This window comes from Rhyacophila brunnea, unplaced genomic scaffold (genome assembly GCF_057557595.1).
Source record: "Rhyacophila brunnea isolate RB1 unplaced genomic scaffold, BYU_Rbru_1.0 scaffold_15, whole genome shotgun sequence".
In the NCBI taxonomy this organism is placed as follows: Eukaryota; Metazoa; Arthropoda; class Insecta; order Trichoptera; family Rhyacophilidae; genus Rhyacophila; species Rhyacophila brunnea.
Window position 1 is genome coordinate 11,340,204 of NW_028232806.1, and position 16,217 is coordinate 11,356,420.

At 35.3% G+C, this 16,217-nt stretch overlaps 1 protein-coding gene across 1 annotated transcript in view; it reads left to right on the forward strand.

The window, feature by feature from the left end:
• Nucleotides 1-11,738, forward strand: part of LOC147074911 (E3 ubiquitin-protein ligase MARCHF2-like) — a 43,752-nt gene extending 32,014 nt beyond the window's left edge. The window contains 4 exon segments of the mRNA XM_085943233.1: nucleotides 4,713-4,790; nucleotides 4,793-4,851; nucleotides 6,075-6,255; nucleotides 11,457-11,738. Of these exon segments, the coding sequence (XP_085799359.1) occupies nucleotides 4,713-4,790; nucleotides 4,793-4,851; nucleotides 6,075-6,255; nucleotides 11,457-11,738 (600 nt within the window).
• The last annotated feature ends 4,479 nt before the right edge of the window (nucleotides 11,739-16,217 follow it).

Consider the following 16,217-nt stretch of genomic DNA (forward strand, 5'->3'; position numbering starts at 1 on the left):
TGAAAAGGTTTAAGAAACTCTACTGTAAATTCTATAACATTCAGGTGCGTGAATCGTTAAAAGCATTAAAATTCCATACTTTTTTGGGTAAGTTACTTTATACTACAAACTTTTCAATTATCTCTGAATTTGTTTATTCCTTATTTCAGCACTCCTATGTCCCCGTATGAATTATTTCTAATGCCCACGTGGATTTAGCGCAGCACCTTCACACATTGGTGAATTTAGTCTACCTGACTTGTTTCCAAACAACCAAGTATTGTTTCGCTAAACCAAATTCACCGCCAAGTTTAAATCAACACTGCTGTATGCCTTAACGTTGTACGTTTAAAGCGCAGTAAACTTTATAAAACATTTATATAAAATATAATATAATAACAATTAAGTCTCACATTAAAATTTTCCATTATATTATTATTATATTGTATAGGTACCTATCGTATTTTTTAATATCATTTATTCTTCTTCGCTGCCCAATATCAGATCACCTGAACAGTGACATCCCTAGGCAAAATGCCGCTCCTGGACAGCGCCAAAATGACGCCCCATTTTTGTATACAGTATTTTTATCATCCGTGCATGTGTCGTTTCTGGTCACCAAGGACGTCAAAGGGCAACGGAAGTAAACTAGACATCGCGAACTCGACAAAAAAATTGCAGTCCTGTTAAACCTTTTATGTCAATTAATACATTTTGTTTCCAACCAATGAGCTGATTTTTTTTAATGGAAAGATATTTTCGTTATTACTAAGTTTAGCTAGTTATTTCTATATTATATACCAAACGATTCTCATCGATTTGCCGCCCTTCGAGTAACTGCCGCCCCCAAGCGACGCTCAATCTGCCTACCCCCACGGGACATCACTACACCTGAACGAAGCCAATAAATTTAAAATATCCGGACTTCGTAGATATTTTCAAATAGCTAGGTATATAATCATCTTCTTCTTCTTTCATCCTGTCACGACCCAGCATTGGGGCATAGGACAAGCATAAGTTCGCGCCACTTTCCTCGATCCTTCGCCAACTCTTGCGCCTCCTGCCATTCCAAACCTGCAGCGCGTATATCGCTTTTGTAGCACCGCTGCAGGGTGAGGGAGGGCCGGCCATAATGACGGTTGTGCCACAAGGGTACGAAGTGTCGCACTCTTTGGCGGCATCCGGAACACATTTCACAGCCACGTAAATCATCTCTTCATGATTACCTCAATCACCGAAGGTTGCTATGCCTGCTCACGATCCCGGGTGTTTATAACGCGGTCGTACCAATGTACCCTTAAGATTCGGCGGAGACATCGATTCTCAAAGCTCAAAAGCCGAGACCTTTGAAGCTTTGTAAGATGCCATGTCTCGCAGTCATACAGGAGCACAGGTAGCACGCACGCGTTGAACAGACGACATTTGATCCGGGCATAGGTGAGGTTTCTAAATAATAAAAGTTGTTACTGGCGTCGATTAATTCAAATCTAATAACTATACTGTATCACTGACCATACACACTTCCCAATCCGTAACAGCTATACCTAATCGATCTGACCATGTCCGATCCTAATAAGATCATATAAGGGGCCTCCACAGAGTGGAGGTTTGTATTAACAGATTTTGTTTTTACGATAAATGTATGTCAGCCACTTGCTCAGCCTATTAGCTCCATACTGTGACTCATACACAAATTGAAAAACAATATGTGTTCTTGCCAGACCCAGGATTCGAACCTGGTACCCATGAAACTATAAGCAGATATGATAATATTACTAATATCAAGTTTAAAATTTTTATAGTTTTCTCCCAGGACCCAAAAATGGTTGGCATTCTTGATAATAGCTTTTACAGCCATAAATGCACGGGAAATTCATTTAGGTATGCATGCATTAGTATACGCAAAATAGCTATTAATATGTATTTCTTTGTGTTATAGTTATATTGAGTCTCTACATAACACGTACATTATTTTATATTTTTGAAGTTATACTTCTTTTGCGGCGTTTGAGAAATCAGATCAAAGTGTATTTTTGACATGTGACATGTAACACAATATAATTTATTTTTTCACACGAAAAAAAAAGCACTCGATTAGATTCGAAGCACCGATTGTTCGGTTATCAGCCGAACGTACTAACTTTACGCCACAGTATGATACTGCAATCGTGACAATTATACAGTATTTATTATAGTTTAGAATTGTTCCGTTGCTAGGCAGCCAATTTATTATTGTCGGCCATTTGCAACTCCTTACGTAAACAAACTAGTAAACGTCATAGTGGTAGTTGTTACTTTAAAAATAAAAACAACGAGAAACCATTATATAATTTAGTAATATAAGTTAAAGTGTATAGAAATAAACCAACGGCATTCCAATAAGCGGCCCTCTTTCTTGAGTGTGTAATTTAACAAGATAATTAAGAGCTAGTCGAAGAATCTAGGTTATCACAAGTTTTGTTTTTGTTTTGTTACGCCAAAGAAGTATAACTTCTAACGTGCGTACATAAGTAGGTACACACATCAATTATTTTATATTAAGATCAATTCCAATAATTAACTTAAACTAGTTTTATAACTTAATAAACTATTATTGTATTTATTCAAAAAAAATTAAAGTGTAACATAATTCGGAAACATCTCAACAACATACATATTATTAGAATTATTCCGTTCCATAGTATGTAATTATTTGTACCAAATATAATATAATAAAAAAACCTTTTTTATTCTATGATTTCGTTTTGCATAAACACCATCGGTAAGTAATTCAAAACTTCATTACATACAACATTGGATAAAGAAACCCCAAAACGGAAACTTCACTACATTTGAAAAAAGATTTCCGTCTTGTCATGTTATTAAATCATAACAAAGAAACGTCGAACACACGTCAAAATTTTAGTGAATTATAGATTTTTGTTTCGTATTTTATGATTTTTTTCTCACATCATTTCCTTTCTGCTTTTCGAAAGATTTCTCGTGTAAAATATTAGCATTATTAAGCCGAACATTCGTAGCGCGTAGACTGAAATGCGTTTGAGATAAAATGTCGAAAAATAACGATATTTCCATATCAATTTGCAGTGAAGTTGACATTCAACCTGTCAATGTAAACGTTTTGAAGAAGGTTTTTGAATGTCAATCAGAAACTAATTTAAGAGTAATTAATAACAAGGTTCCAGCTGTGCATGACACGAGATATTATAAAGGTGGGTATACTTCTAATAAACTAAATATTAAACACGTACCTACTTGCTTTGATACTATGTATTATACCCTTCATATTTCAAATTCTTAACAACCCAGTAATAATATTCAACTATAAAATGACTGTTATTAAAATTAATAATATATTTTTAGATCTTTCTGAGAAGGTTTCTTTACATATTTTTTTAATATAAATTTATTGTTCCTAGCCATTCGCTTAACCTAGTAAATGTACACATTGTCATGTCTGCTATATCAGCTTCGCCTAAAAGCATCTCTTTCTTGCTAATGTAGCGTATTCCATGATGCCGATCACATCGACTACGAATGTCCGCATGAAGAGCTTCTTGACTATCAGTTCTTAGCTTTTCATGCAGACCGCTGTGACTTGGTTTATGCGAGTGAAATTCTATGATTTTGAGCAATGCTGAGCTAAAAGTTTTGGTATGGTCACAATATTAAAGCTCGAATTGATATTAATAATTTTTGCCAATAAGATCTTATATCGGGTTTTCCGTAATGTAGGTGTAAAATGTACTATTTTCGTTTGTCAGAACATCCCTATGACCGCAACGAAAAAAATCAAACAGGTTTTTATTGTATCCTGAAATAATATTTTGGATTTATGATGTTCGCGAGATAAAATAATTTAGTACTCAATGCACATAATTTAATAGTGATTTGGACATGTTTCATTCACTTAAAACATTTCCTACGGTTATTTATACAAAAGTATTATAAACTATAGATATGAAACAATTTAACAACTATGGACAGTATCGTAGTTCATCTAAGTATTTATTGTCGATATTATAATTCAAATGAATGGTATAAAGCAAATAATTAGATTGTAGTTGTATCATAAAAAAATAATATTGATGTATTTTTAACCAGTTTTTTATCGTGTCCGGAAACTTGTACGTATGCGGTTCGCCGTACTACACTTCACCGTGAAATGTTATATCGGAAATATATGGCCGTATACTAAAGACAGTCCAACCTCATTGGGTCGTTTAGTACTAACATACCAGACAATTCATGTCTAAATAAAACACGGTACTTGTCGGCTTAAACTTTACAGGAAACCAGCAGCAAAAAAAATTTGAAAATAGCCTATATACTGGATTACTTGTTAGGTTAGGTTTTTATTCTTGAATTCATGAATTTTGCCAAAATCAGCTATGAAAATTAAATTAATGTTCATATTGAATCTAATACAATAATTGGAGACCACCATTGGAGCTCACGGGGAACTGTGCCACGGTGAAATGTTTTACATACAATTTACATGTAACTGTTTTGTATACCTACCTAGGTAATCATTATTTTTGTTTTAGTCATTTCCACAAAACCAAATCATGCACAAAAAAAAACTAAAAAATCGTCAAACGACGTCGCGGCTGGTACAAGGACTAACGAAAATGACGAAACAACCACCGATACTAATACAACCAAAAATGACGATGATACAAAGTTGGAAATCACATTGGGGGGTAACAGTATTCCTGACGCCATTTTAAAAGGAAATTTGTCAAAAACCTCAACCAAAATCGACGTCCCGGACAGCATTGACAAAAACGGAAATGGCAAACTCGGCCAAGCAGACTCGTCTTCCAGCATCAATAGTGTTTCCTGCAGAATCTGCATGTCTTCTGGTGGGAGGTAAGAAGATCCGAATTGTTGGTTTTTAATTGTTTGTATCTTATGGAGTATCATTTTCTCAAAGAATCAGTTTACTTTAATTTAATCTAAACACCTAATGTAAAGATACACGCTTTCGCCGAACCACTTAACAAGTGAGAGCAATCCCTTTAATGTTTTCAAGTAGAGTACCTATACGCTTCATAACTTTGCACTCCGGCTCTAGCATGAATTTTTTTTTAGATATAATTATCCATTTATTGGTTTATAACTATATATCGTCACTGTTCAGGCCAATTGGCGTAACCCTCAAATATCAAATTGTTTAGGAAGTGAAAAAAACTGTGGGCATTGGACTTACTTATTGTTTTATATAATATGTATTTATTATTTTATACTTATATATTATTTTATTACAAATTGAGAATTTTCTTTTATTGACACACCAGTGGCTTGCGTTTAGAGGGTTACAGCGTTTGTCTGGAATATTTTTTGTCAAGTTACAAATGGCTTAAATAATAGTTTTGAATTATTTTGTTTTGAAATATTTTTTTTGGGATTTATGACACTTGGCCAGTTCGTGTAAATGTAAAATGTAAGAGTATGCAATAAGTCCCTTGCAATCAAAATTGTCACTTCGGTGAAAAGTGAGGGTTACGACAAGTGGCCTGTACAGTGACGATATATTAATACAAGTGAATATCATTTGATCTAATTTGATGCGAGGTAATCAGGCAAAGAGGCGTATCAGTGTAGTTAAAAGTGCAAAAAAGTCTAAAGTTATAAAACGTGAAACTCTGAACTGTGAAAGCGTTAACTTACGGTGCGGCGGTTTGGAGAACTGTTAGCAATACACAGGCAATACTTACACAGAAATACTAACGCTACCATCGCGCCTCAAGTTATAGTTGCCGATCTCTACAATTTAATGTTGGAATGATCTAAAATGTGTACGGTTTTTGACAGATACGGGTGATAGTAGTGTGTTGTTTGGTACACATTAATATTAATAATATTAAGGCTCCGTCTTCTACGAAGGTTTTCGTTAATAAATCCGAGAGATGTAGTGTCGCGTGTCACACTCGGTCGCGCTCGACACTACATTTATAATATAGAAGTAGTGTCACGCGCCATTTTCACTGTTGTTTGTTATGGTCTCTGAGTTCAAAGATCTACTTTAACAGGTCACAAGAGAAAAATGTTAAGATTTAACAATATTTTTTTATACTTATTCTAATTTCCAGGATGATATCGCCATGCAATTGCAAAGGATCTCTGGGAAATGTTCATTACGTTTGCCTGCAGCGCTGGCTGTCGGCGTCTGGCAGGATGACCTGCGAATTGTGTGATGCTCCTTTCCCAGTCCGGATCGCGCAGAGATATTCCTTCCATCGAGCGCTCGTCATATGGGTGGCGCATTTCAGGGTAACATTTCAGGTGATATTATGTATGATATAGATTGCCTTCAAACATGAGAATATATTATAGCATTGCCAACACAGAATAATAGTTAGGAGGGAGTAAATTTTGAACAAAAAAATCAATAATATTTTTCATTAATTTTAAGGGCGCAGGATGGGCCCACGGGCTTACCGTTCAACTAACTCGAAGGCGCGTCAGAATCGCCACTGCAGAATCTGCGATTAGTATGTGAATTCTAATCTGGACACATAATTATAATATTATATTCCCGCAAACAAAATAGAATTCAAATTGTTGTCTAAAAACTTTCGCCTTCATAAAAATACACGTACACAAACATTTGTTTGTAACTCAACGCATGCCCAAGCCCGCTAACATTCCTATCAAATTCAATGAAATTTGGAAATTGGCCGGCCCACTTCGTAAAATATTGGGTAAAAATTAAAACAACGCGTCTCTAGAAAATATACGGTGACAGCCCAAAAACAGAATGCATTAAAACATAGGTAACCGTCAGTGGCGAAGGGTGACTTTTGGAAACAGGTAGGCTGTGGAGAAAGCACACTTACTTGTTAGATGTATTTACGGGAAATAAGAAGATAATCCGACATAACTACTGATGAATATGTAACTACACAAAAACCGATAAAATGTCAAAAGCTCACTGATGGTGTAAAATTAAATAATTAATTTGAATTATGTATTTTCTTAAATATAAACGCAAGATACGCTCAAAATATATTGAAAATATCCGTTGTTGTGAATCTGTTCCATAACAATTTATAATTTAACCCGTAAACTAGACATTTTAAAACACTTCTATATTTAAAACACAGACTTAGATACAATATTAGATTTCAACTTACATAATTGGCTGAATAAATTGTCTTAGTCTATGAATAAACTAACTGACAAATAAAAATCACGAGATAAATTATTTATTATTTTTAACTACAACCAATATTTATATGTGATTGAATCCCTAGAAATTATTTTTTTAATTATTTTGAATAAATGTGCACTTACGTAAAATGTAAGCGCTCCTTAAATAGTTTACCAATTTATTTGGGCCGCCGCAGACGTCTTGAAATTATGAGAAACAAACTTCATATAAAAAAAGTTTTCGATTCACGCGAACGTAATCCATACAATATGTGAAGCGAAACGAGATGTCGCTTATTTTTTTAAACTTTCGAGACACGCCATAAATGGTGCTTATTGAAATAGTGGAAAAGATCGTAAAATTATTATGACAATTATACGATAGATGTCGTTGGGCATATTGAATATATATTATGTAATTATATTATTTAATAATATGTCAATATAAAATCAAAAAATATTTTTCTTAAGAAGGTAGGCTTTAAATAATCGCCTAGTATGGAGTCTTCGCCACTGGTAACCGTGAAAGTCAGTTGCGTGCGTCCATAGATACTGTATATTCGGAGCATACCCGAAATAGTCGATAAAATACTAATGTATTTATTTTGTGGTGAAATTTTACTTAAATTTACTTTTTTTAAAGATTCTATGGTATCCATATTACCTACATAAATATTTTTAGAACATGACAAAGCTATCACAGACCATATTATTTACTTCATTAGCCGCACGCCAAGATTCAATTAGTTACAAAACTCTTAGTAGATCATGTGTAGCAAATAGTAACAAAATCCCTAAAGCAAAATGTGAAAGTCTCTAGCAATATGTAGTTACTATATTCTTTCTGTGTTATGAATTATTAAGTTACTTGCGTAATTAGGTATCCAGATGTGTGATATTATGGATATAGATTTATTTAATAATCTAACATACATTCGAGACTTCATTAGTTACGACAGTAGATATTCAAGTTTAAATAAGGTCCCTTCGCGGAGCCAAACTTCCAACTGAATGCCTTCCCAATGGCCATACTTTCGTGCAATTATTGAAATGAGCGTCGGAGACTCTCCGTCTGGACGCTCAATTCCCAGCGCGTCGCTCCATTTTCAATCACGCCAAAGTGTAAATGAAATTACCCGGTGCTGCTTGAATATCCATAGTATTGTAGTTGAATCTAGAAAGTTCAACAGTGCATCAACATTGCTTAAATTTCATCGGAACTATGCAAATTTAATGTACCGCTACATATGCAACATAAATATATGAGTCTGTATCAAAGTCTGTATCAATTTAAATATAATAATACAATTATTATATTATTAGATAAGTAGGTAAATAATTTAGTATAAACAATTATTATTACTTCCCTCCTCGCTTAAATTTTAAAACAAATTAATAATTCAAATTAATAAATTATTGTTCATATCGAGGAGATATTGAAATTTCTACTATTGTAGGCAGTCGTTATTATATTGTTATCGAACGGCGGAATCAACTGCATATAAAAACATTTTATATTTAAATTGGACTTATTAGAAGGTAATATTATATATTATAGATTATGTTTTAGACAATAACTTACTGATGTAAAAAAAACTGGCGAATTACAGCGTTACAGGGATTCTTGGAGGCAACGTGTGCCGTGTGGTGTCCGTATTATTATGGCCCAACTGATGGGCGACATGGTCCAAAAATAAAAATATGTTATGATTATAATATATACCTACCATTAACATTATGTATATACATAGAAAGTTGACTATTTTTCCAACAATTATTGTTGCTTATACTCATCAGTATTACTTAATACCCACTAAGGTTTTACAGAAAGTCTATCAAACATTATTTTACGTGTAGGGTGTAGGACTTAAGATTGATACACTAGTCCAGGGGTCGGAAAACTCTTGAACCAAAAGAGCCAAATATGAGTGGCACAACGGTTAAAAAAATTCGAGAGCCATACGTATATTTTTATATATAATATGATTTATTTAAATGAATTAATTACGTTTTATAATTGCTTATTTATTAAGTGAAGAAGATTTCCCGAATAAAACTAACGTAAATACTTAATATTATATGTTTTTATTGTTGACATTTTGACAATTTTTACGCATTCCTTAAAACTAATGTGAACAATGACCTTCCTTGCATTTTTTGGAGAGTGTATATGTTTGGTATGTAACTTGTAGTTTTTAATTTCAGGCGCGACTCCAAAAAATTCTCATCGGTTATTTGGCTTCTCTAAATGCTATTTATATTGTTCATGTTTGAAAATGATTGTTCACATACATATTATTATGTAGACTCGAACGTTTGGAAAGCTATTCCATAATATGTATTAATAATCGTAGTATCTACTTTATGTAGATCTTTTAGAGCGCCCCACTTGTGTTGTGACATTAAATTGCATTTTTCTCTCTCCAAATCTTCAATTTTGGTGGCAAGACCTACAAATTTTGAGCTCCTTAACTATTTTCTTGTTAAATCCACACATAAAATTGTATTTCAAAAGTGCTCGTGTCAATATCAAATGTAGAAAAATTTTATTTGTCGACTTTTGCAATTTGCGGATTTAAAACAACAACAATCACACCTTTTTGCGTCAACCATCACGGAGGAAAAATTAGGCTCGCGATAATGTCATTATATAATACAATAAGTGTACAAATCAATGACAAAAAATTAAAATTGTGAATTTTGCAAAAGTTTTTGTAAAAATTGGGAATTTGGCAAAGAGCCGCACGCCAATACCCAAAGAGCCACATGCGGCTCGCGAACCGCGGTTTGCTGACCCCTGCGCTAGTCGAATTCTTTTATAGCATTAATTTAACGCTATCGTATACTTCATTATATATTTGCCAGAATCATGTTGTGTTATAGTTTTTCGAGTACCACCATAAATCGTCAGGTGTTCGAATTTAGAACTAAGCTCATTACAATAATAAATGTATTGAATGATATGTCAATTGTTAGCATGTGGCGCCCTCACTCAACTGACAACTTATATTGGTGGATCTATAACCTGGATGTGGGTTAACAAAGATCATAAAAACGGGGAAATAAAACTTTTATAATAATCATCGTTTGCGCAGTTCAAACGATTAAATTCGCAATTGGTATATTGTGGGAGTAGAAAAGAATACTTTGTTGCAGTTGAATTAAATCCACTATTATTATCAAGAACCTATATTTTTACAATTACTCGTTTCCTTTTGGCACAATTGCAATCTTCTAACATTTAACACCTGCAGTTCAATTGGGTGATAATATCGTGTTAAGGTAATGTGAAAATTACTAAAATATTATTCGTATTGTTTGTGCTTACTATGTTCAACTCTGTCCTCCTATCATTTTCCCAAACTCATAAGACATTGAACGATTAATAAACAGCACATCTTTGAGATAAATAATTACAAGATAAAAAGAACTTTTTATACACAACATTTTTAAATTTTCTGTTGAATCATAAACTTGACTTGCTAGCTTAAACGATCAAAAAAATGGTACTTGATAGAAATAATACTGAAATGTCATTTTGATTCCCATAGTAACGGACGTATATATTGATAATTTAGTTGCTAGGACCCCAGACCCCTAGCAACCAATAATAGTGTCGAAATAACTTTTCATACAAAACAGAATTAACTGAAAATGAATTTAATTCTACTTAAAGATGGCTAAAAGTATTAAAAAATGCATTGGCATCGTATTCTGATATATTCTTAAAGTTTCAAATGTCTAGCTAGTCGGGAAGTTAGTTAAAAATCGATTGCAATATTTGTACCTGACAAAGAACCACCGGACCTGGTGGCTTATATACAATATTCATTGAGAGCACAATTTCTGCGCACGTCTAATTCTAATTTCTTTCTTTTTCTTTCGACCATGTCCGAAACCAGGAATATTAATAGCTTTCTCTGGTTCTTACCCGATCTCTTTCGCGATAATATGTCACAATATTATGTAAAACTGATATTTACAACAATGCAATAATTCATATAACGTAAATCATCGGTTATTCTCGGAATTAACTCTAATTAGTAATTCATATTGATCTGTTATAAACACTCGCATCAATTATTTAAGTGCCCAACATTTCTTCTCATAAATAAAACTTTAAATGATCAATAAATTAATTGTGTGCTATTATTACTCGTCGCCTCGTGATTAACAATTACGGTGTTATTTTACGTATTGATAAAAAAACAATCGAGGTTCCACTGTAAATATAATCCCACAGATCTACAGTGAACATTCTTTAAGGTTCAATATGAAGAAATAAGGAATTGAATTAAATAAGGTTCTATTATCATTTCCAGACTGACTGCATCTTCTTCTGCCTGGTGTCAATCGTCACAATTGGCCTCGTCACATGCTGCCTGCTCGGTTCACAATACCTAATCCTTCAGGGTAACCATTTCGGAGTGTCGAGGACCTTCACAGAAGCCGTACTCGATCTCATGCTGGCCGTGGTGACGTGCGGCTATGCCGCCTTCACTTACACGCTCTGGAAGAACCATATCGTCATATGGCGGCGGTGGAGAAATGCTACTGTCGACGTCAGACTGGCCATGGTCGATGACCGCAATTTGCCCACATAACAAAAATATATAAGAATCGAGAGACCCTCACGTACACTGGCAGCGCATCTTGCATTTATGTCATGGCTTAATACCGAGTGTGTGTAGCATATAATAATATGTACACTGAGTCACATTTTAATTATCACGTCATGGTCTCATTATCATGCTTTGCATAATATTATATATAATATGTTAATAATTAATGGGTGTGAGATAAAACATCTAAAACTATATTGAATAGATTTTTTCAAATCGCCCAGATCTTGAGACAAATAGATGCAGAGCTTATAAGTCTATAAATGTAATGACATCATACGTTTTCGGTATTTGTTCGCCCATACCTCGTCATAAAATCTTTAAGCCACCTAAATTACATCACATTTAACCCCCGCCCTCCTTATTCGTTAACAAATTAATTGAAAATGATAGGTACTATAATATTCTAAGAAAAAAAGTTTATATTGTACCCTGACAAAACTTTTACACTTTACTAGTTGAGTGTCATTAAAGCTGGATTTATATGTTAAGTGGTTGACACGTCAATGGAGTCATCGAGGTATTGGAACTCTCAATACGTGAGATTCCTTTTCCGGTGATGTGTCTGGTTTCAAATGATGCAGTTGCCTGTTGTATCCACGCCTCTCTCACCTTTACTTTCCTGCCCAAATTATCGAATCTTCGTAATAATGTAGTACAGTCCACCTGTTTGCTGGTGCTCACAGCTTATTAAAGTCGCCTCTCCATTTATGTATTGTAAATCTTCTCTAAGCACACCCCCCCACTACCATCTTTTCACATTACATCAGCACTCTGGCGTGTTGGTAAATATATGTCGCAATATAGCGATAATTTTATTATTATCTGCTGTTCGTGAGAATTATAGATATACCAACATATTATATCGTCCGCTGTTCGAATTTGGAACTTAGACCATCACATAATGAAAAAAATACTGAATGATACCTATGCCAAGTTTTAGCATGTAACTCCCTTACGTACTTACCGGACAAAATACTGGTATATTTATAATTGAATTGCTTTAAAAAATATTATATAAATCATAAATAATTTTTTCTGACAGTAATTAGTGGTTCTATTATTATACACCAATATTCTATTTCGACCTTTTAAGTTGACTACCTACGTTGAAACGAAATCGAAGAATGGCCAAATTAAACTACTTATTATAGGTAATATTGATATGTAATTATTGTAATAATTTCACCAATGACTATGGTACCAATATTCTATCCATTATCTGGTCTCTTTTTATATAATATTTTTTTATTGTACAATAAAAACCTCGTTTGATTTCAATATTTTCATGTTGTCCGTATATTGTCTGTTGTAACTATTGTCGCAAAATTATTTATTAGAATTTTAGAACTACCATTTCCACTTCCTGTAGGTCTATTCTATACTTATCGACCGCTAAAGTGATAAATATTATCAAACTTAGGGTAGGTTTGTATCAAAATATTAGCACTTATTGTAACAATTACAATAAGTTGGTTTTTTATTGTTGCAATAAGTGCTATATTTTAACAGCACCCTATTTTGCTGCTGTTAAAATATAGCACATATTGCAACAATAAAAACCAACTTATTGTCATTGTTACAATAACTGCTAATACTTTGATACAAACCTACCCTAAGTTTGACACTATTTATCACTTTATCACTAATTTAGCGGTCGATAAGACAAGTATAGAATAGACCCAATGATGCATATCAATAATAATTATTATTTTGGAAAATAGAATTTAAGTTTTCCAGTAGGTACAATATTTCCACACACCTATTACTTAGTACCAGTGGCGCACCCAGGGGGGGAGGCCAGGGGGCCCTGGCACCCCCCAAAATATGAAAATCATCAGAACCATTTTACCCATTGAAAATTAAAGCCAATAAACTATACCTTTGGGCTTAGACAAATAACACGGCAAAAAATGATTTGTAATTCTCCAGCATCCTTTTTAGAAAAATGTCATGAAAAAATTTTAATTTCGAAACACTTATGTCGGGTTTTATTAGAAACCCGTTCCCCAATGAACTGTCAAAAAATTCTCGGTGTCCACCCGAATTCCAGAGTGGTGTAGGTCATGGCTGACAGGGCTCTAGCCTGGGGGCCCGGGCTGTGGGGGGGCCGGCATGTCACGTTGACCAGGTAAGTGAGATAAACACACATCATAAATTAGCTTTAATAGTAAAAAAAGTCGCCTGCGGCGCTATTATACTTCATGACCATGAACATTTTAAATTATATAATTGTCCAATATATTTTCTGATTATTATGTGTCGATACTCAACAGCTCCAGTAGATGCTTAAAGTAGATGTATTGAAAATCGCCAACAATTCACTGTATAAGTACCCTCAATTTGAACTAAAACACGATTTGAAAAAGTTAATGTAGTGTTTCACACTGCCTTTAATCTAAGCGGTGGATAGGGGGCCCGTCAAATACCCTAGCCTAAGGGCCCGTCTCAGGATGTGGGGGTCATGGTGTAGGTACACCGAATGCAATAGACAAAATACCAATAAACGAGATATTAGGCTGTGTTGTGTTGAGTAAATGCAATAATACTTTTTTATCCATTTTCAATTAACATTTTGGAACCTCAATATTACAAAACCAAAAATCTACGATAAACATTCGGCGAAAAGAACGACTACACCCACTACAGTCGTTGGTGGTGTAAATCAAAAGAACATTTTTTTCGGTGGAGGTCCCATCCTCGCCATTTGATGACAATCCCACCACAGGCCCAACAGGACATCATGTGGTGGCTCTAGGCGATAGGATCCTCAGAGATGACACAATGCAAGTACAAAAAGGCAGTTGGTCCCTCAGACAGGCACATGTTCAATCCCTTCTGGGGCGACTTAACTTCGCATCCCACCTCCACGAGGAAGGTTGCATTGCCGACGGCTACAAAGCTCCAGTCATCAATATTGTCGAGGTCCCATTCTCGCCAATTGATGACAATCCCACCACAGGCCCAACAGGACTTCATGTGGTGGCTCTAGGCGATAGGATCCTCAGAGTTGACACAATGCAGGTACAAAAAGGCAGTTGTTCACTCAGACAGGCACATGCTTAATCCCTTCTGGGGTGACTTAATTTCGCACCCTACCCCCACGAGGAAGGTTGCATTGCCGATGGCTACAAAGCTCCAGTCATCAATATTGTCGAGGTCCCATTCTCGCCAATAGGCGACAATCCCACCACAGGCCTAACAGGACATCATGTGGTGGCTCCAGGTGATAGGATCCTCAGAGTTGACACACAGAACGACATTCAATCACTTCCTGACTACAGATGCAGCCAACACAGGCTGGGGAGCCCAACTGAATGAACACGACCTATCAGGTACGTGGAAACAAGACCAATTAGCATGGCATGGCATTCCAACAGGAAGGAAATGTTTGCAATTCAATCTCGAGTACAAGCAATTATAGTATCAGATCTGCTTCTGCAGACAGACAACAAAATAGTGGTGGCATACATCAACAACGAGGGCGGCAACAAAATCTGTCACCCTCCTAAACCTATGCCGACAGATACTAGTATTTACCAGTCGAGCCAACATCACGTTTACTGCACAATACCTCCGCAGAAATTACAACTGCGTGGCACATCATCTCTCCCGCAGACAACTCATTCCCGAATGGCACCTCATCAACACCGCAACCACCCCCATGTTTCAAAGATGGGGAGTTCCCGAGGTGGATTTATTCGCAAGCGAAACAGCACATGTCATTGCAACATACGTCTCACGAGACATTACAGACAGTGGCGCGCTGTTTCACGACGCCTTCAGCCGAGTATAGGACTTCAGCCTGGCGTGGATATTTCCCCCGTGAGGGGTCTCCGAATTCCTGGGCTAGCTCTGGAGTTGGAAGTGGAAGTTCATCGATGTGGAGTAACAGGCAGTGATCCCGCGAATGGGAGTAACCAAGAAGTTACGGTAGATAAAGTCAATTAAAACACCATATGAAATCTTCAGAACTCATATATTGTTATTATTGGAATATGCTTGGCCCTATGGCAATTACTAACACCGTGCTTGCGTGACACACAGCGCCATCGATTTACAACCAATTAATCTTAATATTACCTTAATTACCTTATTACCATATACAATTAACGCCCGTCCATATATCCCGCTTTATTATCCATCTAACCCATTGCATATTACATTACAGGTAACTTCTACCTGGTTCCTTGAGCCATATCATAATGAAGACAAAGGAGTCCCAAACTCCCCATATAAAAAGGGACGCGCGAGTATGACCAGTAAATAAAAAGGGAGGAATGACCAACGACAAGAAAAAGAAAATTAAATTAGTAGAATAACACCTCACGCGAAGAAGGAAGAGCAAACCCTATCTCAAGGACTTCAAAGTCAACATGAATAATAAGAGTTTTATTGGTAGGTAAAACTCCTTTCATTATTGGCTGCTAATCTATTCATCATGACAGGTATTTTTTTATA